Genomic DNA, 24,117 nt, shown 5'->3' on the forward strand with positions numbered 1-24,117 from the left:
ACTGGCAAATGCAAGCGTAATAAATAAAATATGTCTGATATAGGTAGACTGATTACTCAGTTGGCTGATTAATTGAGACAATTTTTGCCAGTATATTTTTCAATAAGAAGGTCTGAACCTCCCCTAAACCTCCTGTCTCAGTGTTAGTTTCTTTTTATGTGGATTTAAACAGGAATTCTTAATTTCTACTGTTTCACTGTACCATAAATGTGTGAGTTTATTAAATCAAATCAAACTTTATTTATAGAGCACCTTTCATGCATAGAATGCAGCACAAAGTGCTTTACATAAAACAAATGCAAACTACAATGATGCCAGGAACTATAATGATACAAAGAAGCTATGAAAGTCACACATTATCAAGTCTTTTATTCATCTCATTACCTACATGTTACATCAAACAGTGCAGCAGCAAATGTAAAGAGGTTTGTAATGTTCTGTGTGGCCGGAGCGCTGCCTTGTCCGTTGTTTGTGCACAGCCATCAGGGACAGTGTTTAAATTATACATAGTTTCTGGGGTAGATAACAGCAGCATGAAAAGGGGGGCACTTGAAACAGTTCTCACCCCAACTGGACTCTCTCATGCTCCCCAACAAGGATCCTCAATTAGTTCTGATTGCAGGGCTTCCAGCGTACTTTTAGTACCACGTGATGGCTTTCTTTGCTGCAGCTGCCAGCTGCTTTTCTTTGGAGACCTTAATCAGGGTGATGTAGATCAAGTAAAAGACTTGCAAATCTGCTGCGCTGAATAAAAGCTGGATTTGCACTTTTATTTTCCTGCCTCATTGAAACCTGGAAGCTATTGAAGTCCTTGGTTGAAGGAAAGCTGCAACCCCGCAGTTGTTCCACTGGGAAATCAGCACGCCGCAGTGATTGATGGGTTTGTGAAGGGATCCACAGAGCAATGTGTGACTGAAGGTTCGACAAAGTTTATTCATTAGCACACAGCAAAATAAGTGCTTAAGACCTTGACAGAACTTAGACAAGGCGGCGAACGATGGGCCAGAAGACGTTAAAATCTTGTTACATTTCAGATCTGCCTCTTTTAGAAAGAAACTGAGCAGCATCTGGTTTTGTGACTCTTTTTTGATACTAATGTATAAAACATTCTGGTTTCTTGAAGTGGATTTCCATTCAAAGTAAACTGCAGCCCACATGCTGTTTGACCATAATGACAGACCGGAGGTCCCTCCCCCTACTTTTGTCTCTGGGTAGAATCTTAGATTAAGAACTCTGCTCAAATTTTCCAGTAAAGCAAATGGGGAGCTAATACTCTTACTTCCTTTATCCTTTTCAACCACAACACTAAAAAGAGCTTTGACCTGACGCTGAAGATCAACTTCAGCCAAGGAAGATTATCTTTGTTATATTTTGATTGCATAACACCAGAAGTCAAAGATTCCCCTTCTAATGTAATCACAAATAGCCCATCTCAGGCCTGACCTATTCAGAATAGATGCAAAGTTTTAATAAATTAATTCTACAGTGTCTCTTAACATACTCTTTATGTGCTTGAGTCATTGCCCATGTCCTACGAGCTATTTTGGAGTGTACAATGTAGAAGATCGTTTTAAAGATGAAACGCTGCCTGGAGAATTGTCAGTCAATTTACAAAACCTCAAATTCTGAATACAAAAAATTAATTGATTGGCTGATGTTTCTTAAAATGTGAACCCATTTTGAAGCTTTATAATCAGTTTGAAGGTCTCCATCATATCAGGGGAGAGGTGAAGGGTATAGCGAATGCTGCAGAGGACAGAAGTGTGTCATTTCGGAATAAAAACTGATTTCTGCAGGTCTGTGGAGTAAATGTGCCCTCTTTTTCCTGGTACATTTACAGGACAGTACAGGCATGAAGCTGTGGAAGAAGAGGTGGTTCGTCCTGTCTGATCTGTGCCTCTTCTACTACAGAGGTGGGTCCTCTCACTAACGCCATGGTTCACTACCACCGCCCTGCCAACAGATGCAGTGGTTTTCAGTTAGTAATTTAAGGGCCTCTGCAAACTTCACACTCAAACCATCCTCTGCTTGATATTTGATAAATGTAATGAGTTATTAAGGCTTTTGACAACAATGTTACTGTTTTTGTCTTGAGCTGAATTGAAGTAAAGTTATCCTGTCTAAAGGTGTTTACAGATTCCCGGCTTTATTCCATATTAAAGGAACCACCATTGTGCAACCGCATTATTCACACTTGTTTTAAATATCTGTGGCAGCCGTTGTGTGACTATATTCTCCACAAATTACATTTTTTTCCACTTTCAGTGCTGAATGAAACTGAAATGAGTAGGGGTGGGTATTGGGAAGGACCTCACGATACGATATGCATCACGATACTTGAGCCACGATACGATACACATTGCGATATCCCGATTATGCAATATCCCGATTATTATATTCTACATAGTTCACCGAAAAATTTAAAAATGCATTACACATCTTAAAATCCAAGTTGTATATATGTACATCAGATGATAGTGATGGATCTTAAAATCAGAGTTGCACATTCATCAGATTATAGTGACAATTCATGGGACAAACTGAGTCAAAACAATGTTTTATTATAACTATACAAGCTAAAGTTACAACATATTTGTATATGTTTTTCATATTATTTACATCATATGAAATTAATGTTAAATTTAGTATGAGGTTGCTTTAATTATGTGGCAAATGATAATAAACACAAGAAAGATGAGTACTAAAACCAAGGACAGGCACAGTGATCAGTCAGTATAGATATAAATCCATAAATAAATAAACCTCTGTCCATTATTTTTCATTTTTTAAGGACAGGCAATTGTGTTATATAAAAAATAAATTATAAAATGAAATAAAACGTGAAATAAAACCTGAGCTCAGTGCAGGGCCCTCCCAGGGTTGGTAGAGAGTGGCAATGCCCAGGACTGTCACTTAGGTAGGAGCACTGGGTGATATAATGGGAAAAAGATCGGGGATAAAAAATATTTAAAAAAAAAATATATATATATATATTAAAAAAAAAAAAAAAATCGATATTCAAATTTTGAATATCGATATTGAATCGGCTGGAAAAGTATCGCGATATATTGCCATATCGATATTTTTGCCCACCCCTAGAAATGAGTACTTTCTCCTTTATTGGTGTAAATAATGTAATTTTAATGATAGCCTTTTGTAAAGGTGAATCTAAGCCTGATTTAAAGAGTTTCTGGTTGAAGTTGGATTGTTTTAACTTCTGCTGCTGTCGCTTAGGAAACCCCCAAAAAAGTGTTTTTCTCTCTCAACCTGCTGCTGAATGAGCTGCCATCGACTTCATTAGAAAAAAAAATCTCTTTCATGCAGTTTTTACACTGAATCAGCTTTGTCCAGAGTTTTAGAAGTTTCTTGATGTCATTGTGCTTGATTCGGGTGCCAACACGGTCAATAGTTGACTAGGTCTACTGTTGGACTGAAAGTGCAGCAGCAGCAGTCTCACCTGATCTGAATGTCACCGCCGCTGGGTGCGGATGCGGTGATCAGATCTGGTCATCATTTGTGCTGATCAGTAAGACATTAAGTCTGTGTTATTTTTAGTGTCCGCCAGTCCTGTCGTCATGTTTCCGCCCACTGGCTGACAAAAGCCACAGACAGCAGCAGGCCCAAAGGCTTTTTATCCAAATGGATATGTTAAGAAAGCGTTTCCATCAGTGGGGAGTGGGCAGAGAGGTCACGAACTCCACGGCTTTAACTAAACACAGCTGTTATCTTCTATAGTTTTCTGATTATTATTATGCACTCAGGATCTTCCACAATGCTGTTTATGTCTAGGAACCTCTCTGCAGAGGTCTCTTTGATAACGTATTACCTTACAGAAAGAGACTAGATTAATATCTAGCAGCCATCCAACCTCCAGGCTGTCCGGCTCTGGTTTTGTGCAATTTGTTTCATCCGGTGTGAACACTGTAGTCTCACTGGGGTTACAGACCGAACAACCACAAGAGTCCCAAAAAGAGATTTGAAAATAGGTTTTGAAAGCATTCATGGAGGTGAATTCTGGAGCAGTCCTCCTGGTGAGAAAGGGTACAGAACCAAAATGAACCAAAGGCTTAGAATCATGAGATATGTGAAGATAAGACAAATACACTTGTTCCATTTGGCCCAGAAAAACAAACATCCACCGAGTCCTGGCCAGCTAGCATTCCTTAACAACCAAAATCATATTTATTAAAAACAAAAGTAAAAGCCTTTGAAACCAAAGCAAAGTTCTAGCAGCTTTGTCAGGATGGACAACATACTGGATCCCTGCTGAAGTCATGAAACGTTAAAAGTCACAGCTGAATCTTTTGCTCTTCATGACATCATAGAGAACTGATGTTGGAAAAAACGTCCAAAAGGAACCAGTCTTGAAAACTCCTTTTTTTTTTAACTACCGTCTAAGTCTAAAATAGTAATTAATCTTGGAAAAACATAATACAGAACAATAATAATAATAATAATAATAATAATAATAATAATGAATAAACAAGTCAAGTATCCGCACCGTCATGCATTGTGCTTAAACAAAGTAAAAAGTTGGTTTTTATTTTATTATTGTTTTATTTATTGTTTTTATGTGTATCTAACAGCTATATGACAACATGACTGAACGCTGTAGTTTACTGTTTGTGAATGAATGATGGTGAAGCCTACCCTGATGGGGGTGTAGTCTGACGGCAGTCTGATAATTAATTTTTAATTTTAAAGGAGCTTGAGGCCGGATTGTGGCAAGATTTATGAAAAAAATCCATATACATTTTAAGTTTTCTAGTAATAATGTCAGATGAAGCATTCCAAACCCAAAAGAATGAGCCCTCTAGTGTATCTCTCCTTTGCCTTGAACAGGCTGTGTGCTGCAAAATGTGCTGCAATTCGGTCCCAAATTTCTGGGCTGCGGATGTGACGTCACATGGCGCTGCATGCACGTTCTCCCCGTTCTCCCGTGCCGGCTTCACTGTTGGCTGCAGTACCCCCAACGGCCGTCGTGGTGAAGGGTGGCGCTAGAGAGTCTCATTTCTTAAAAGGAGCCTCAAGCTCCTTTAAGTGAATAAAAATAAGTACAGTTTATTACTGTCATAAATATGACATCACCATAGTTGAAAACGTCTTGCTAGATCAGCAGCAGCACGTCTCAGTGGTCTTCCCCTCATAATTTGGCGTTTTCTTTGAATCAAACTCCTTCAAATGATTGTCAGAATAAAAATGAAAACATTTGTATTCTCAAACATTTTCAGAAAATTGAACACTCGTCCATTTTGATGATTTGTAAAGCTACTCTGTTCTTTTCAACTCGGTGCTCACTATAATCCCCCCGCAGAGTCCTGCGTTGTTAATGTGGAACCCTGTTTGTTAAAAGGATTAAAACCTTCTAGCTGCATTGGATATTTTCTTACTTGGTCGATTCTACTGTTTAGCCTCCCGTCACCTGACCAACACACTACATTTCCTCACCGCCCATTTGGTTTGTCTCCGTATTGTAATTCTTACAAATCAATGTTAAATGTGCAGCTGTGGAACAGATCCCTAACACATTATTTGATCTGTGCAGATGAGAAAGAGGAGGGGATACTCGGCAGCATCCTCCTACCAAGCTTTCGTATATCCATGTTGTCTGTGGATGATCACATTAATAGAAAATATGCTTTCAAGGTCAGTGTGTGTTTTCATTTATTTTAAGCTTTGTCAGACTCTGCATTAAAAAAAAAAAAACTATTTTTGCAAACCATTGTCATAAGAGCTGCTTGTGTAAGCTTTTTTTTCTTCCCTTAGCATTTTAGGGCAGGTGAAAAAGATTGACCTGACTAAGACCACCATACTGAGAGTGTGTTAGGGTAGTCAAGATAGTCGAGCTAAAAGCAGGCAAGGCTATATCAACATCCAAAACTGATAAAAAGGGTTTTATCTTCAGCCAGAACATTTCGTTAAAAAAGGAAAAAAGGAAAAAGCCTGCTTTCCCTGTTTGTCCGAGTTCCTATCCCTGCCCGTTTTGAATCCGGGTTTGGCTACCAGAAGTCTAAGATACGAGTCTAGGTTCCCCAGCTCTTTGTGAGGCATCGGAGGCTCCACTGAACCTAAGAATAATCTGACCTCACATTTACTTTTAAAAGTTTTAACGCCATCAAAAGCTTTGATGTATTTGAAACAAATACCACTTTCTTTCTTTGTAGTGCTTTAGTTATCAAACCCTTTGATCAACTCAGTGTGTGCTTTATATGTGTAATAATTCATTTGGATTTTAACTTGTTTTGCTGTTACTTTAGATTATTTTTTTCTATTTAAAGGAGCTTGAGGCCGGATTGTTGCAGGATTTATGAAAAAAATCCGTATACATTTTAAGTTTTCTAGTAATAATGTCAGATGAAGCGTTCCAAACCCAAAAGAATGAGCCCTCTAGTGTATCTCTCCTTTGCCTTGAACAGGCTGTGTGCTGCAAAATGTGCTGCAATTCGGTCCCGAATTTCCCGCGCTGGGCTGCGGATGTGACGTCACATGACGCTGCATGTGCGTTCTCCCCGTTCTCCCGTGCCGGCTTCACTGTTGGCTGCAGTACCCCCAACGGCCGTCGTGGGGAAGGGTGGCGCTAGAGAGTCTCATTTCTTAAAAGGAGCCTCAAGCTCCTTTAACTTTGAGATACTACAAGTTATTATTTCTGTTGTTTTCTTTGTTTATTAAACGTGCTGAGACTAAGAGAGCAAACTACTTCTATATCTTTGCCGGCTACTGCCACGGGTTCAGCACCAACATACTTCACTGCTCTCAGAAACCTCAGTTTTATAGGGCAACGGCATATTTTATTGAACCTTGGTGGTGTGTATAGAGTTGGTGCATTCTTCATAAACCCATAGAGACAACAAAGTTGTCTTGCCAAATACAGCGAAATGCAGACGCCCAGGAGTCTGTTCATGGTTCCTCGGAGCACACAGCCCACTTCTTTTCCAACTTAGATTCCAGCTGAAAGAAAGAGAGTTTAGTAAAACAAGGAAACCCGAGCAGAGGGCACAACCTCCTCAGCTCAACTCGGTAATGGGATGCCTTTTTTTTTTTTTTTTTTTTCTTGTTAGTTCCTTGTCCCTTGTTGTGGTCAAAATGACGTGTCATTTAAAGAGCCTTATTTTCCAAGAATATGTGGAGGGAATGGAGAACAGACAGCGCTTTTCTTGTTTTGTAGACTTCATTAAATAGGATATTGTGGTTGTTGACTAAATGTTTTGTCTCTCTTTCTGTTTTTTGTTTGTTTTGTTTTTTTTAACTGTGAGGGAACAGAGCAGCACTGGAACAATGTGTTATCCATACAATGCATTTCATGGTAAGTCCTACTGTATTGTAATGGGCAGATTTACCACCCTAATCTGGTGGTATGCATGAAACTTAGGTGACTCAAGGATTTGATTTAGCTGTTTGGCACAGATGGCCACAGTCAGGAGTATTTTTTTACAAACCAGCTATGCTCACCATCATTTATTAAGAAAAATAAGAGGAACTAAAGTCAAAGTCACATGTTAAGTAACTCTTTATTCCATATTTCTTACTAAAAGTGGATAACCTTGATTAGAATCAATCACACCTACATTACCTGCAAATATGAAAAGTATCAAAAGCAAATATTTATTCAAAAGATCTATTAAACAAAAATTTATGAGTGAGACCACACAGTTAGAATAATCAATGTTTTTGTACATGATGCTTGACAAATGTTTCTCTATTTTTATATTATTGCCATTTTTAATGTACTTAGATTTAGACTGACAAGTGTCAGTTTATTTTGTATGTTGTATTGTATGTTTATGTGATGTTTTATGTGGACCCCAGGAAGATTAGCAACCACGACAGTGGAAGCTAATGGGGATCCGAATAAAGAATTAAAAAAAAAACATCGGGGGAAAAAAAAAATCGTTGTCATCAAGATTTCTCTCTTTCTTTCAGGTAATTTTTTCTGCGCTTCACTCTTCCTGCCCTTCATCCCATCAGGCAACACATCCAAACATGCGGACGTACTATTTTTGCACCGACACAGCCAAAGAGATGGAATCTTGGATGAAAGTAATGACAGATGCTGCACTTGTGCATTCAGAGCCAGTCAAAAGGTTTGTACAGTAAGAGGTTCACAGGCTTACTCTTTTTTAGAGTGTGTGTGTGACATTTGAGGACAGTTTTCTAAAAGTCACACTGATGACTCTGCATGCCTTGAGTCCAATCTTCTCCCCCCGTAATTGTACCTGTAAGCCCTTTCTGTTGAACCTGTTAAGGTCTTTGGCTGCAGCTCAACACCCACTTTTGACATTTCTGGTCTCGGGTTTGGTTAAAAAGCTGTGACTTTCTTTCATGTCATGCAACTGGTTTTAGTCTTAACTGTGAGTGCAGGCTGATTCACCTGGGTTTTTTTCAACTGTTTTTTTTTTAACTATTAAATGTCTATTCTTTGGCAGCAGGCCTATGTAATGTCCTGTTTTTACATAATCAGGCAATGCGACACATTGGTGCCAGGATTTCAATGAAACGTTCTAATAAATACATTTGTGATGTTTGTTTATTTTTTCTTTTTAATCTAAAAGCATTATATCAAACAATGGGAAAAAAAAAAGTACCTTAATATACAGTAGGCTATAATTTGTGTCGTGTGTCTGCACTACAGTAAGTAAAGTAAATGCACACCGACCTTCCGTGGGCCTGGATGTGTCCTCTGTGGGATTGTTGGAGTCACAGAAAGCTGGAGAAGACATTATGTTAGCGCTATTTGAAAGGATATAAGCGGAAACTGTGGAAGAATACCTTTTCTGCTTCCCCCATATCACTAACCAATTGAGCCGTGATACTGAGGGGAATTTTCTCACCTTTGAAGACGTGACCTTGGGCCTGTCTAAGGCCAAGGAGTAGTGGTGCAGATTACCTCTCAATTCCTCCCCTGAGACCATCCAATGGTTGATTGGCCTTCAAGAGAGAAGGGAGTAGCAAACGGATTTGAGGTCTCAACACCACCTTTGAGATGGGCCTCAGCAGACAGTGTTTTATTGGAGATATTTGATTTCCTTTTACGCTCCTGGCCTTTTCTGGCAGCTGGAAGTGATATCGTACACTTTTACCTTTCACTGCTCCACTTTTCACTATGAGCACAGTTCACAAAGATGGTGTATTATAGGGCTGGGCGATATATCGAGATTTTAATATATATCGATATATTTTCAAACACGATATGGTACGAGACAATATCGTTTATATCTATTTAAAAAAAAAACTTTTTTTTTTACATTTTTTTTTTTTTTACATTTTTTTTTGTTTATGATTTTGATATAGCTTATTTTGTGACAAATTGACTTGAATGTTTTATTTGAGATTTGCACAAATGTTTTGTTATTTGCACAACTGTCAACCTCAGTGGAAAAGTCTGCCTGTTACTGTCTACATTGTATTAATTGCACAGTGTATTTTAATTTAATTGTTAATCAGGAAAGGGATATTTGTTTTATTTTATTCAAGAAGCATTTTTATTCTATATATGCAGGCAGTTTATTTTTATTTCATTTGTTTTATACATTTTGATATTGTGCAGACCTCTGTTAACAGGGATGCTATGCTATAATGCTTTGGGGGAAACCCCAATTATGGCACAGAAAAAATATCGAGATATATATCGAGTATCGCCATTTAGCTAGAAAATATCGAGATATGACTTTTGGTCCATATCGCCCAGCCCTAGTGTATTACAATACATTTCATCCATGTTTAATGTGTTTTCTGAACTGACTTGTATATGTTGCATAACAATGTATTAATTTCTGTCAATTTAATTTCATGTCCGTCTGCCACAGACGTGTGCAGACAATGTTCGATATGTTTATGCCTTGCATCTACTCAAGGTCTTTGAGAGTTTGCTGGTAATATTCATAGGTTTTCTTCCTGTATTTTGCAGGTTGGACAGACTAAAAGTGGAGCAGCCTGGACCACAAGACACCAACCATGTTGCCAACCACAAGCAGCCGCTCACACAGCCTGAAATCCAGAACAATGAACGCAACCGCGAGGTCGACCGCGAACGCGGTGCACCAGTCACCTCCGGCACTGAAGAGGAAAGGAAGCAGCGCGACGCTGAGCGCTACGGCTTCCAGAAGGACGGCACAGAGCGGGAACGGCCTCTCACCAAGATCAACAGTATCAAGCTGCACCCGGCCCAGGCGGAAAGCATCAAGGCGAGAGTGAGCGCGTCTGAGCCTCAGACCGAGGTCGACAGGTCGCATCACGATCCTCAGGTGAACGGATCTGGAGATCCGTGTCCGCCTGACAGGACCGATGTCCCTCCTCAGCAAGGTTCCACCCACGAACCCGAGCGCAGCCTGAGCAGAACCAGCTCCATGCAGCAACTGGAGCAGTGGGTCAGAACACAGAGACGTAATCAGGACGACGATACCAGGAGGTTGGTTGCGTGCCGTCATTTTAAATGCTTTTGAAAAACACGGTGGCCTGGCAGTTTGCACTTGGGCCTTTCCGAGTGGAGTTTACATGTTGGCTGGGTTTTTTTCCAGGTCTGGAGTGGAACCCCAACTCTTTCATGTGAACAGCTGGGACAGACTTTAGCCCACCATGACCTTGAAATTAAGCACATTTAAACATACACTCTCTATATAAAACTATGCTATTCTAAGATGTGTGCTTAAGGAGGATTTCTGTTCCACGACAGACCAGTTTTGTTCCACTTAAACAAGAGAGAGTGCAACTGTGGACAAACTGTAAAGCTTCTTAATCCTGTTCTTTTCTAAAACTGTTTTGCTTTAAGGATGGAGATTTATACTTTTTTTTTTTAATATTGGAAACATTTCACACCAGTGTGTAGCAGTAACTAGGAGTCAGGGGGGACAAACAACAGAAGACTGTCAGCCAAAGGTTTTCCCTGCTGTTGATTCTGCTGCGAGAGCGCCAGTTTTAATTGGTGGAGATTTTGTGTTGCCCGTGTCCACTTGTGGCTGTCAGCGTGCCTGTTCTTCTGTTTATTTGTCCATCCATTTATAACCATCCGGCTTCTGCTGTAAATGACACAGCTGTGCCTCTCGCTACCTCCTTTCAATGGTCGCTGTTTGTTTTCACATGCATCCCCTCCATGCTGATGTTTGCTTTCCATGCAGTCACAAAGTCACAAGCCCCTTTTTTTTTTTTTTTTTTTTTTTTTTAATGGCGCTGCTCTGGGTTTTACAGACCAGTGAGCCTTCTAGCCCAGATCTGTCAGGGAGTCTTAATCTGAAGCTCGCTCAATGCCAACTTCACCGACTTTGAACCCGTCGAGGAAGTTGTGCTTTTTAAACCCTTTTTGTCTCTGGGAATGTGCAGACTCGGGGCCCACATTGAATACTGGATTTACTGGATTTAACCTGAAGTAACGGCTACAAATTTAACATTAAATGGGGCAAATACAAAAGCTTTCACAGGTTATTAGTTATTTATTAATTACGGATGATTGCAAATTTTGGTTTGGTGTTGGTTAGGGCTGGGCGATATGGACAAAAAGTCATATCTCGATATTGTCTAGCTGAATGGCAATACTCGATATATATCGATATTTTTTGTGTGACATAATTGGGGTTTCCCCCAAAGCATTATAGCATAGCATCTCTGTTAGCTTCATTTTTTTCTGAGGCAAACCCTTAAAAAAAAGTCAGTTTTAATACAAAGCCTCGTGCCAAATGTCACACAGGTTCCTTTATTAACAGAGGTCTGCACAATATCAAAATGTATAAAACAAATGAAATACAAATAAACTGCCTGCATATATAGAATAAAAATGCTTCTTGAATAAAATAAAACAAATATCCCTTTCCTGCATAACAATTAAATTAAAATACACTGTGCAATTAATACAATGTAGACAGTAACAGGCAGATTTTTCCACTGAGGTTGACAGTTGTGCAAATAACAAAACATTTGTGCAAATCTCAAATAAAACATTCAAGTCAATTTGTCACAAAATAAGCTATATCAAAATCATAAAAATAATAATAAAAAAATATTTTTTTTTTAAATATATTTTTTTTTAAATCGATATAAACTATATTGTCTCGTACCATATTGCGTTTGAAAATATATCGATATATATTAAAATCTCGATATATCGCCCAGCCCTAACCTGTAGTAACGGCTACAAATTTAACATTAAATGGGGCAAATACAAAAGCTTTCACAGGTTATTAGTTATTTATTAATCACGGATGATTGCAACTTTTGGTTTGATGTTGGTATTAATTTATGAATTTACTTTGTTGTGCTCATCTGTGTGATTGTGAGTAAATTAAGACATTCTCGATATCCTCCTTATAATCTTTTTCTGTTTTTCTTTTTTGCCAGCATTTCGTCATACCAGACGCTGCCTAGAAACTTGCCGAGCCATCGAGTGCCCTATATGCCTAATTATGGGGACGGCTACCGCAGTATGCCGAGGAACAGCATGGCCCAGCGGGACAGCATCTGCAGCATGTCCCCGTCGTTGTACGACCAGGCCTTAGGTCCGTCGGTGACTGAGAAGCGCCGCTCCATGCGAGATGACACCATGTGGCAGCTGTATGAGTGGCAGCAGAGGCAGGCCTACACCCGGCACTCGGGGCTCTACACCAGCATGGCCAGTCCCAAAACCATGATTAACTTATCAGAGCACGCTGCACCGAGCCTCTCCATCCCCCCCTCGCCGTCCCACGGCTCCCTGTCCATGTACGGCGGCTACTCGCCGATGCGATCTTACAACATGGCCAACGCTCGTTCAGAGGTTTCCTCTCCCGTCTACAGAAGAGACTTGAGCATCGACAGACGGCAGCGGCCACCAGTCAACAAGGTCGGTCAAAGCCTGTATGATGTGTAGGCATGGGACGATATGAAAATTTCATATCACGATATTAGTGGACAAAAATATCACGATTACGATATTATCACGATATTAGCGTGTCGCTTATAAAATTCTTAAAATGCAAGGAAAAACACTAACCGTGGATCCACTGGTTCCTTCAGAACATTTATTCTCAAATCATTCTCAACACAGTGACACTTGAGGTAGAGAACAAATAGTGTACTGTAAATGTTATGCATTACAAAGTGTAAACTATAGTACCGGTACTTATTTGAACTTTCTTTTTTTGTAAGAAAATACTTCCCTGAGAGTCGAAAGAAATAAGTGACAAATAGAAATAAAGTGACAAAGTAGAGCCAAATGCACACTGATTGTATTACTCTCTGAAACTTTAACAGTGGCTGGCTGCCTGCTACTTAGTACGGCTCTCTGGAAAAATAATAAAATAAAGGCACTGCTGTAGTATACAAAACAAAAGCTGCATGGCCAACACAAAGATTGAGTGAAAATAAAGTGCCACAGTAGTCAAATGCACACGGATTGTACTACTCTCTGAAAAGATATTATAATAAATATATTAATAAAATACATGAAAAAAATAACACTGGCTTCTACCTGGCTGGTAGCCTTGTTTGACAAAAAAAAAAAATATTTGGCGATAATTACAGTACCCCACGATAACGTTATCGCGGCTGTTTTTTATCGCGATATACGATAATATCGTATATCGCCCCATGCCTAATGATGTGTGACTCTCAAACTCCCTTCTTGTTCCCGTGTTTACCCAAACTGTGTGGCTGTTAACACTTCAACTATCCTGCAGTATGTTTACCCGCCGGATAGGAGGTCCATGCCTGCAGGGATCCCAGTCCAGACCATCACTGCCCAGTCTCTTCAAGGCAAAACTGTAAGTCTTCACATCTCTCGTCCCGTTTTTGTGTCCATCCACTCAGGTTTAGATCCGTTTTCCAGGATTCCACAAAATAGGCTTAACCAAACATCTTTATGAGGGAAATGCTATTTTCATAGGACTGCCTTTCATCCCTTCCTCCTTCTCTCACTTTCTTTCCTTAATTTTCTTCCAAAAATCAAGACTTTGAGCATCAGATTTATGCAGAACTCTGATTCAGGATTTAGAGTATGTTCACTTCAGGACCTCCTTCCACTTGCTTCACATCAGTGAAGCTGTAAAAACCCAGACACTCAAAACTCTTTAAGCCAGATCAGGAATTTGTGTCACAGCAGAGCACAATGGTGTGTGTGTGTGTGTGTGTGAGATGGAGCTGGTAAAGTGTGACTTGGATTCTGCAGGACAACTTTTCTGCTTTGATTGGACGTAAAGAATTTCCATGCTGCTGACAGTGATACCAGAGTCGATGATCTCTTGGTCCTGAAGTGCATGAAAACCCAACAGCAAGAAATGCCCAGCTATATGGGTCATGATGCGTCTAAATCTCCTATCCCGGTGTGCTCTCCTCCTTTCCTCTCCCACGTGCCCTTGCGGTGTTTCATTGTGACTGTGTCCCCTCCCTCCTTCCTTCCCTGCAGCCTGAGGAGCTGACTTTGCTGCTGATAAAGCTGCGGCGGCAGCAGGCAGAGCTAAACAGTATCCGGGAGCACACTGTAGCACAACTTATGCAACTAAACGTGGATGGCGACAACCCAAAGGTCAGGCCCGCAGAGACGTCTCTGCAGGGGTGTGTGTTAGCATGTGGTGTGTGTGCCATCTTTACCCACATCCATCATCCATTTCAGTCCAGAGGATTTGCTCTGCATATGCAGCTGATTGAAGGGGGAAACACACTCCTGGCATTAAAGGTGTTTCTTTGGATTTTGGGACCAGGTAGTTTGTTTTCAACTTCTCCCAAAACAAGAATGCCCAAATTCCCAGAGCTTATAATAAAATTACAGTTTGGTCATTTTATCAGGACTCACAGTTGATGAAGTTTTATTCCAGAAGAGTCCAAACAGACTTTAGCCGGAAATTAAAGTCAAAGCCATTGGCAAGCTTTGCAGTGATTGAATAAGGAGGGTTTATTGCCAGTGGCATGCATACAGTATGTGTTAATTCAGGATTTTCTCATTTCTCGTCTCTTCTGAGACACCAAACTACAGATTTGACCCTTTTCTTTTTAATCTTTTATTAGTAGTCACTTAGTTTTTAATCTATTCCAGGGCCATTCCTTTGAAATCTCCATGTTAGAATAAGCTACTGTATATTTGCTCACACCCTGATGGGAAATGGTTTGAGAATGAGCTTAATCATGACTCGTCATCTTGTGTGTTTTGACTACACTCCATCAACACTGTCACAGTGGAGTTGCACTATTTCACATCCAGTACTCGACCCATCGCTCGGTTGCTTCTTTTGTGCAGCTCGTAACTGACCTGTTTCCATTTCTCTCTGGTTATATTTGGATACATGACATGCCTGGGTGATTTACTACTAAGAGAGAGAGAGAGAGACAGACAGACAGAGAGCATCAGGGAAAGAGCAGGACTTCATCTTTCTTTTATCTCTCTCTCCTTTTACCTTCTCTTCCGTCTCCTTTGCTGCTGACTGTAGAATGACATTCTCTCTCATCACCTCCAAAGGAACCTCATGTATTTGGACAATCAGGTGGGGTAATGCATGAATGCATGCCCGCTTTCCTGCAGTTATGAACTGAGCTCATTTAATCCTTTACCTTTACTGTGTTTGCCAGTACTGTTTTACTTGCATCCATACATATTTAATGTTTAATATGGTAACAGGTTCATAGCATTCACCCTTGTTAAAGGGAAAGTTCGGTTTTTTACAACCTGGACCTTATTTCTGGCATTTTTTATGGTCGTATACTCACCCAGAGGTGTTTGGTGTCATTTGGAGTCCTTCGGAAGATATTAGGAGTTTTTTGCGAGCCGCTTCTCCCTATAACGGTAGCGCATAGGGCACCGAGGGACACAGACGATGCAGCGTCTAAATAACACATGATTGCCGCGAAACTCATAATTTCTTTTATGAATCACTAGATCTGCTTCCAGGACCTGTTGTCTTCATCCGGGGCTGTGTGTGTAACAAATAAATCAGTTTGTAAACAAGACCTCTGAACTCATGACGTCATCTCTGTGCGCGCACTCTGTCCTCCGTTCAGTGAGCTCTTCAGCCGTATACTCTGGCTCAAAACGGTAAGGACGTCCATCATATTCAAAGTCGTCGTCCACAACCTCAGAATTTGACAAATATTCAGACATGTTTCAAATAACTAACAGTAAACTAACAGTAGCGAACTCCAGCTGTACACGGAGCTGGGTCTGGGATGCGCGCACAGAGATGACGTCATGAGTTCAGAGGTCTTGTTTACAAACGGATTTATTTATTACACAGACAGCGCCACAATGTTACAACAGGTCCTGGAAGCAGATCTAGTGATTCATAAAAGAAATGAAGAGTTTCGCGGCAATCATGTGTTATTTAGACGCTGCATCGTCTGTGTCCCTCTGTGCCCCATGCGCTACCGTTATATGGAGAAGCGGCTCGCAAAAAACTCCTAATATCTTCCGAAGGACTCCAAATGACACCAAACACCTCTGGGTGAGTATACAACCATAAAAAATGCCAGAAATAAGGTCCAGGTTGTAAAAAACCGAACTTTCCCTTTAAGTAACACAGGTTTATAACCCAAAGTAGTTTGCAATAGTGCTGCATAACAGTGAGTACACGTCCTGTAAGTATTACAGTAAAATTAGCCTCAGTTTTTGTGAATGCTGCAGAATAATTGTCATTTACTTACGGTTATCTTTTGCTGCCACAGTACAGCCCAGTGCAACAAAAGCAAAACAGCTCCCTGTATTTGCATCATAATAATATTAGAAGTAAGCCTCTTAGAGCTCTGCATTACGATGTGTTCATGATCCTGTTTCTAAGTATCTCTTACTGCTTCTTGGAGCTGTATCTGTCCTTGTCCTCTCTGGATGCCCATGTTTGTGTCTGAGTCTGAATTATTAGCGAGAGAACGTGAGGTGTAAACCGCACTGTGGCTGTTGTCTCAGAAGTGAAGCACTGCTGTAAACGTTCTGACACTTGCTGTATCACTCCTCTCCACACTGGACTAGATGAAGGAAAATGATCCTTTAATCGTCATGACTCACGCTTTGATTGAGAACTCTGCCCCAAGGCCTCAACTTTACCAGCAAGTAAGGCCATCCAAAGGCTTTGCTCCGCCTCATCCTCACAAGTTGCTGTTGTTCTTTTTTTGGTCTGTTCTGCAATGCTCCTCCTTAGATGTCCAAGTCCTCACGGCATCTTGAGAACGGTCTCCGTGTATCGTTTGTTATGCCAACACTTCCCCATCCATTGCTTTTAACTGTTTTCTTTTCATTATGAGAAGTCATGTTCTTATGGACATGACTTTTATGAATATTTGAATGTATGTAAACCTTGCTGTTCAGTTAAGTCATTCTCAGTTTTGACATGCTGGGGCTGGAGATGGTTAATGTTGACGTTTTGTAGCTGTTTATAAAAGCAATGGGGTTAAGTTAAAGGCTTGAACTGTAGTTCCACCCATTTCATTACAGCGATGAAGCATGGAGGTCTGACTGGTGGTGATTTTTTTTATGTGCGACTTTTCATAAACTTGTGAAATTGCCTTCCTTCTCATTAGCCGAACCACCTGAACTTAGTAAGGAGACGCTGATTAGTAGGGGTGGGTATTGGGAAGGACCTCACGATACGATACGCATCACGATACTTGAGCCACGATACGATACACATTGCGATATCCCGATTATGCGATATCCCGATTATTATATTGTACATAGTTCACCGAAAAATTTTAAAATGCATTACACATCTTAAAATCCAAGTTGTATATATGTTTTATTATAACTATACAAGCTAAAGTTACAACTTATTTGTATATGTTTTTCATATTATTTACATCATATGAAATTAACATTAAATTTAGTATGAGGTTGCTTTAATTATGTGGCAAATGATAATAAACACAAGAAAGATGGAACTAAAACCAAGGACAGGCACAGTGATCAGTCAGTATAGATATAAATCCATAAATAAATAAACCTCTGTCCATTATTTTTCATTTTTTAAGGACAGGCAATTGTGTTATATAAAAAATAAATTATAAAATGAAATAAAACGTGAAATAAAACCTGAGCTCAAGTGGCAATGCCCAGGACTGTCACTTAGGTAGGAGCACTGGGTGATATAATGGGAAGAAAAAAAAAAAAAAAAAAATTCGATATTCAAATTTTTAATATCGATATTGAATCGGCTGGAAAAGTATCGCGATATATTGCCATATCGATATTTTTGCCCACCCCTACTGATTAGTGTGACCCACTTCAGTGTGTCAGAGTTGGGACTGCTAACAGGAGATTGTTTTAATGGCAGTATTTGGATATGACAGCATATTTTTCAAATTTAGCATTTAGTTATCTTTAATATTCCACTATGGTAAATAGTCAAAGTATCTGTCAGGTCCATGCCCCATTTACATTTTGAGTCGTCTTTGTATGAATATCTTCTGCAAGTTAGTCACTTTTTAGATGTAAGTATTAAGACTTTACATGTAGTTCTTGACTACTGTAGACTTTATTTCCAATAAACTTAATAAATAAAGTTTGTCTTCCTCCTTTCCTGTCTTCCCTCCTTGCCCCTCACCTCCTCTTTGAGAGTATAAAGAGGATGGTTTGTGTTTGATGATGACTGTGACATCACTTCACCACCCCTGTGTCAAGGTGTCAAAGTTGTGCAGAAGACTGCCCTCTCCCACGTTCTCCCTTTCACCCGTCCATCGGCATACTGGCCTCACAACAGCTGCACTCCCACCTGTTCATCTGCCAGAAGTCTGTCTCCCTCCTCTTGCTCCCCATGTCCCATGTAGTGCATAGTAACGTGAAGCCCGTCGAGCTGTGGAAGAGCTTGCATGTCTGTGTTGAATGCCATGTGGTTCTTGCTGCTTTAATTTTACCATGTGGTTCAACTTAGGAAACGGGTCCTAAGAAAAGTGTGTGAACGAATACGGCGTGAGAGTGGAACCTGTCAATGGAGTCTCAAACTATTTGGGCAGTGATTCCTTTTTATGTCATTTTGGCAACAATTGATTTAAATTAAATAATATCTGTGAAGTTAAAGTACTGATTTAAGTTTGAATATTTTTTTTTTATGGATTTCAACACCCTGTTTACCAAAAAACAAAGTCTGAGTTACATAGAGCTATATCATCAATTATGTGATGTCACCACTTTTCTCTTGCTCAAGACCACACAGAAAGCAAAAAATAAAGAGCGCACATTCAGTTCAGTTCTGACAAGGAGTCAGAAGATAACACAAGTATCTCCTTTATAAATAGCCTTTTAGCTGAAAAACACATTAATGTTGGCTCCATGATCTTGTTTTGCCTTTCATATCCCCCGTGTGACCGACACAAGAACGTCACTGTCCAAATATTTATGAGCTGTATTGTCATAAACTGAAAAGAGTCAATGGATGAGTGTGAGATGCACATTTTCTGAAAACATGGGATCCAATGCAGGTCCTAAGAAAAGTGTCTGAAATAATAGAGGATAGAGGACGTTGACATTGTTTTTATAGTATTAACACAAATGGAAACCAGAACATGTTTTTCTAAGTTGTACAACCAACGTAAACACACAGTAGAGGAGATATTTGATCATCCAAACTTGTGTTAGCTGCACTGCTTTTGAGTATCTGACCACTTGTACAGGCTAAACACATTCTAAAAGATCCAAAAGTGAATCTGGTCATGTTCTCATTCTTTAAAGATCTTCAAGTAGTACTCTAGGGTATTATGCAAAACAGAGTTCTTGGATCAATTAGCCGTTGGAGCGTGTGCTGAAGAAAACACATTTAGTGTGCACAGCTTAGGCGCTGACTCTAGAGTTTAGCTATTACGATTGCTTTTGCGCCATCCCCTTGTGTTCCCAATAAAGCCAGTGTGTTACGTGATGACTGAGACAAATGGCCCTGAGTGAGGAAACATGAGGCACAAGAGCCATTTGCAGTGTAACTGTTTAGGCTGGCTGTGTTTCCACTGCAGGTTCAGTCATGCAGATTGACCGATTTAGTGAAATGCGAGTTGCTGTCGAGGATAAATCCCAGAGTTTTGTTGTGGCACTGCATTAGATCTCCAGATTCTCATGTGTATGAGCAGGTTTGGTGTCTCTGTCTAATGCCGTCTGTCTTCACAGCTGGGTCCAGAAGACTACAGGGAGCAAGCCTATACATGCGTGCCAGAAGAGGTGGACACTGATGTAAGTTTGGGGTACTACACCCGTATGCCACAATATCTCAATACGCTGCACAAAGTGGTTTACATTTTTTTTTTTTTTTTTTACCGTTTTATCTTCAGATTAAACTTAGCAGATTGTGTGAGCAGGATAAATTGGTGAAGATGCAGGAGGACAAACTTCATCAGCTGTACAGTGAGAAGGTGAGGAAAAACTGCACAAATGTCATAACATTCTCCCCCAAAAGAAGAAAAAACTTTCGTCTGCTTGAACAACTGGTCTACAGCTGAAGAGCCACGTTATGTGTTGCATATGTGTCTGCTGTCAGATCAATGTTTTGCTGTGCTCATCGCTGTAAAATGTTGCACACAGAAGATTGAGTTAGAAGAGAACGGCAAGAACACGCCCCGTTTTTCCATCATGTCTGTGACTAATTTGTCAATTCAATGGTAAAAAGGCAAAATGACTGATGTCACTACTGAATGAAAAGAGACCTCAAATTGAACTCTGACTTAATCGGCTTCTGTCATTATCTACACTTTTATTTCCAAAACAGTTACCTTTTTAATCATAAAAGCTAATGCTCCGAATTGATTGCGCTCCAGCTGCAAGTTGGAAATCTGTCTGGATTTTCTCACTACCCAGTCTAAATATTGTTTTTACTACCCATTGAAGCAGCAATTTTGCACATGCAAACACAATAGCAGCTTGGTAAATGAGGGAGATTAGATACCATGTGTGTGACTTATTTAACGACTCACTGGCTAAAATGCTAATGAACATTTTAATACTGTAACGATTGCCACTTTTTACGAGTCGGTCAGGCTAGAGAAGGTTTAAAAGCCCTGTCATAGGCATAAATAATCCATTATGAGTCAAAGCAAAGTTAAGTCTCTGAGTTAGCTGTTTAAACTGTTCAAATGAAATGCTTTATGTCTTTGGCATGTTGTGTGGTCTTTCAGCACACTCTGGAGACGGCGCTACTGTCAGCCAGCCAGGAGATAGAGCTGGGTTCTGACAATCCAGCTGCCTTGCAGAGTGTCGTCCAGCAGAGAGACTTGCTGCAGAGCGGCCTGCTCAGCACCTGCAGAGAACTCACCAGAGTCACTGCTGTGAGTCCCACCGTGCATCCTCGAGCCCTGCACGAACGTATATGAACAAGCTCTCTTTCGTCACAGGTCTTTTTTTTTTTTTAATGATTTATAACTCTTTTCTTTTCATGGTAATGTAATACTTGATCTATACAACTCTCTTATGTTTTTGCATGCAGAGCTAACTCTTTGGGTTGTAGATGGTTCGCTGTAGTAGACGGTATCCACATGGTGTCTGTAAGATACAGCGTTTGACATTTATTCTGCTAACGCCAATTATCCTATGACAAGACACTTATTCAAACAGTGTTTGACATTCGAGTCTGCAGCGCCCCATCTAAAGAGCACCACAATCAAGTCTACTCTGAACCCAGAAAGCACTGCTACACTCTCAGCACTTTGGAGATAAACGTTTTGCCTCATTGTTTTTCTTCTCAACATCATTCACCAAGGATTTCTTTCACATCCAAAACCAGGAGCTGGAGAGGTCTTGGAGGGAATATGACCGGCTAGAAGCGGATGTGATCTTAGCTAAGAACAACTTGCTGGAGCAGCTGGAAGCACTTGGAAGTCCACAGGTAGGACCGTTTTTGAATGGAGCTGCATTACTTTAAAAGGATGTGAACTACAGGCTGGACTGTTTGGAGTGGATACATCCCAGGATACAGTAGAAAGCTCAGCATGTAGTCAACCCTGTCATAAGATTTTGGTTTTTGGGCAAAAAGTAAACATTTGTGCTCCAGGGCACTCATATGCTTGAAGAGAGATTTAGATGAGAGATCAAAGCAGGATAGTGAGTGATTGATGACTGAAGTGATTATAGTGCAGGTCTTAATTAGCCCCGTCTTTTATCTTGTATGTCATCATGAGAGAGTTGTACAGACAAAGACAAACAATTTTAAGTTATTCCTGGTTGAAACTGGAGTCAAAGCTAATGTTCATTTAGATAAGAGAAGTCGGATGGCCCTTGAATCTGGACATCCTCCTCTTCTCCCAAACCTGTCATCAGGAGAGAGCAGATAATTACACGGCTGCTTCTTTTACTCTTCCAATTTCCTTCAACCCTGGTTTGTCCAGTCTAACTTGAACCTTCTCATCTGTCCTGTTTACTTCTGCTATGCTGACCGTTGTTTTTCTAAGAGACCCAATGAACTCAAATAAACGAGCGTCCACAGTGACTAGACACATGAATAACCTTCTCCCAGCTTAATGGTTTTCTTTTTGCTTTTCTTTATTGCATTGATGTTAATTTTGTTACTCTAGTAGCTATAACACCAGATCATTAGAGAAAATTCTCCTCAAGGTCCCAAGCACTCGAACAGAGTTGGGTAAATCGGCCTTTTCCTTTTATGCACCGCAAGATTGGAATGAGCTACAACACATACTCAACTTGAAATATTTACCCTCTCTTAACATGTTCAAACATATGTTAAAATCAGTTTTCACAGAACAATGTCATTGTTTTTAATCAAGTGTCATTCTTGTCATGAATTCTTTTTAGCTTTCTGATCCTTGTATGTTTTATGTTTGTTTCTTGTTTTGATATTTTTTTTTATTTTTTGTAAAGTTATTTGTCCTTGTATGTATTTTCTTTTATATGAAACTGAATTTATTTTTCTGCTGCCATCTTGACCAGGACTCCCTGGCAGAAGAGATATTGTATCTCAATGGGACTTTCCTGGATAAATAAAGGATTAAAAAAAAAAAAGAAATTTGTATCATTAACCACAGAATTAAAACAAAGGAATTTTCGAACGTGATTGTTTTTTTTCTTTTAGTCGGAGCCTCCCAGTCAGCAGCACGTCCGCATCCAGAAAGAGCTGTGGAGGATTCAAGATGTGATGGAGGCGCTGAATAATCACAAAGCCCAGAGAAATGCTTTTGAAGGCATGGGTTTTTATGGACCCAAGACCAGCTTTAGTAAACACAAAAGTGAGGTGAGGTGCTACAGTACAAATGGCAAAAGAACATATTTCTGGTGAAATATGCAGCTATTTCATGAAAAAGTAACAATTTTGATAAACATTTAAATCCTAAATGTGACCCTTTTTCTTTATCTAGCCTATCAAATATAAGAATCTAACTGAAAGACATTTTTCACTATTCCCTGAACCTTTCAAGTATAATTGACCATTAAAAAAGTTTTTTGCAGCTTTACAGTTCCTCTGATCCACATCGATTGCAGTTATGTGGATGAGGAATCAAATGGAGAGTTTGTTCATGGACCTCATATTTATGGGAGAAGAAAAAAAAACGTTTCAGTAAAGCGGTAACTGGTGCAGCACTGCCTGCCTCCGACTAATCAGCCAGTCGGCTCATCCTGTAGGCTGGAACTACCCCGAACCTTAAGGCTGATCCTGCAATGTGGCGCCATGTGGCACCTTGCTTCCTGTCCTGTGATGCACTGTATAATCCCCAGGAGGAGGATTTGGTCCCCCCACGGCCACCCCTACCCCAGTCCTACGAGCCCAACCCCCCCACCGTGCCCCCCCTGCCCTCTCATGCTGGTGTGCGCCTCTCATCACTCCACAGGCCAGAGGACAGGAAGGCTAATCACAGGAATAGCACACATAGCGTAAGCTTGTTGACCTGTTGACCCCCCATGGTTGACCCCCGCCCTCAGCTGTGCCATCACATGTCATAACTCACTGTGATGTGTTTGGATTATATTTGTTTGGATTATATCCACTTTATGCCACGCATTCCCAAGCCTCATCTTTTTACGTTGGTTATTTGATCGATGCCTTTTTTTTGCCTATTTTTTTAATCCATGTCAGTTGAGTTACCTCACCCTCTTTTCTGTCTTCTTGTGTATGAAAAATATATGATTTCAGTTTTGCTTTTTGTCTTCACTTGCAAAATAAACCATATGTGCATTTGACCATGCCTGCCTGCTGTTAACTTCTTATTTAATGTGCATTCATGTTTTAAAATGTAAATATCAATTTGCCCTAGGGC

General features: G+C 40.1%; 1 protein-coding gene across 8 annotated transcripts in view; it reads left to right on the plus strand.

The window, feature by feature from the left end:
- Nucleotides 1-24,117, plus strand: part of LOC133443766 (pleckstrin homology domain-containing family A member 5-like) — a 112,492-nt gene that overhangs the window by 80,835 nt on the left and 7,540 nt on the right. For 6 of the 8 annotated variants that reach the window (XM_061720964.1, XM_061720962.1, XM_061720967.1 and 3 more), the window contains 11 exons: nt 1,841-1,913; nt 5,546-5,646; nt 7,966-8,081; nt 9,905-10,405; nt 12,325-12,805; nt 13,641-13,724; nt 20,030-20,092; nt 20,191-20,271; nt 21,031-21,180; nt 21,612-21,737; nt 22,938-23,096. In XM_061720964.1, the coding sequence (XP_061576948.1) occupies nt 1,841-1,913; nt 5,546-5,646; nt 7,966-8,081; nt 9,905-10,405; nt 12,325-12,805; nt 13,641-13,724; nt 20,030-20,092; nt 20,191-20,271; nt 21,031-21,180; nt 21,612-21,737; nt 22,938-23,096 (1,935 nt within the window). Of the gene's footprint in view, nt 1-1,840; nt 1,914-5,545; nt 5,647-7,965; nt 8,082-9,904; nt 10,406-12,324; nt 12,806-13,640; nt 13,725-14,365; nt 14,486-15,383; nt 15,438-16,912; nt 16,994-20,029; nt 20,093-20,190; nt 20,272-21,030; nt 21,181-21,611; nt 21,738-22,937; nt 23,097-23,578; nt 23,735-24,117 lie in introns of all 8 variants that reach the window. The other 2 variants (XM_061720970.1, XM_061720965.1) reach the window with 2 other exon arrangements.

The sequence above is a fragment of the Cololabis saira genome, chromosome 5, assembly GCF_033807715.1.
Source record: "Cololabis saira isolate AMF1-May2022 chromosome 5, fColSai1.1, whole genome shotgun sequence".
Lineage (NCBI taxonomy): Eukaryota > Metazoa > Chordata > Actinopteri > Beloniformes > Belonidae > Cololabis > Cololabis saira.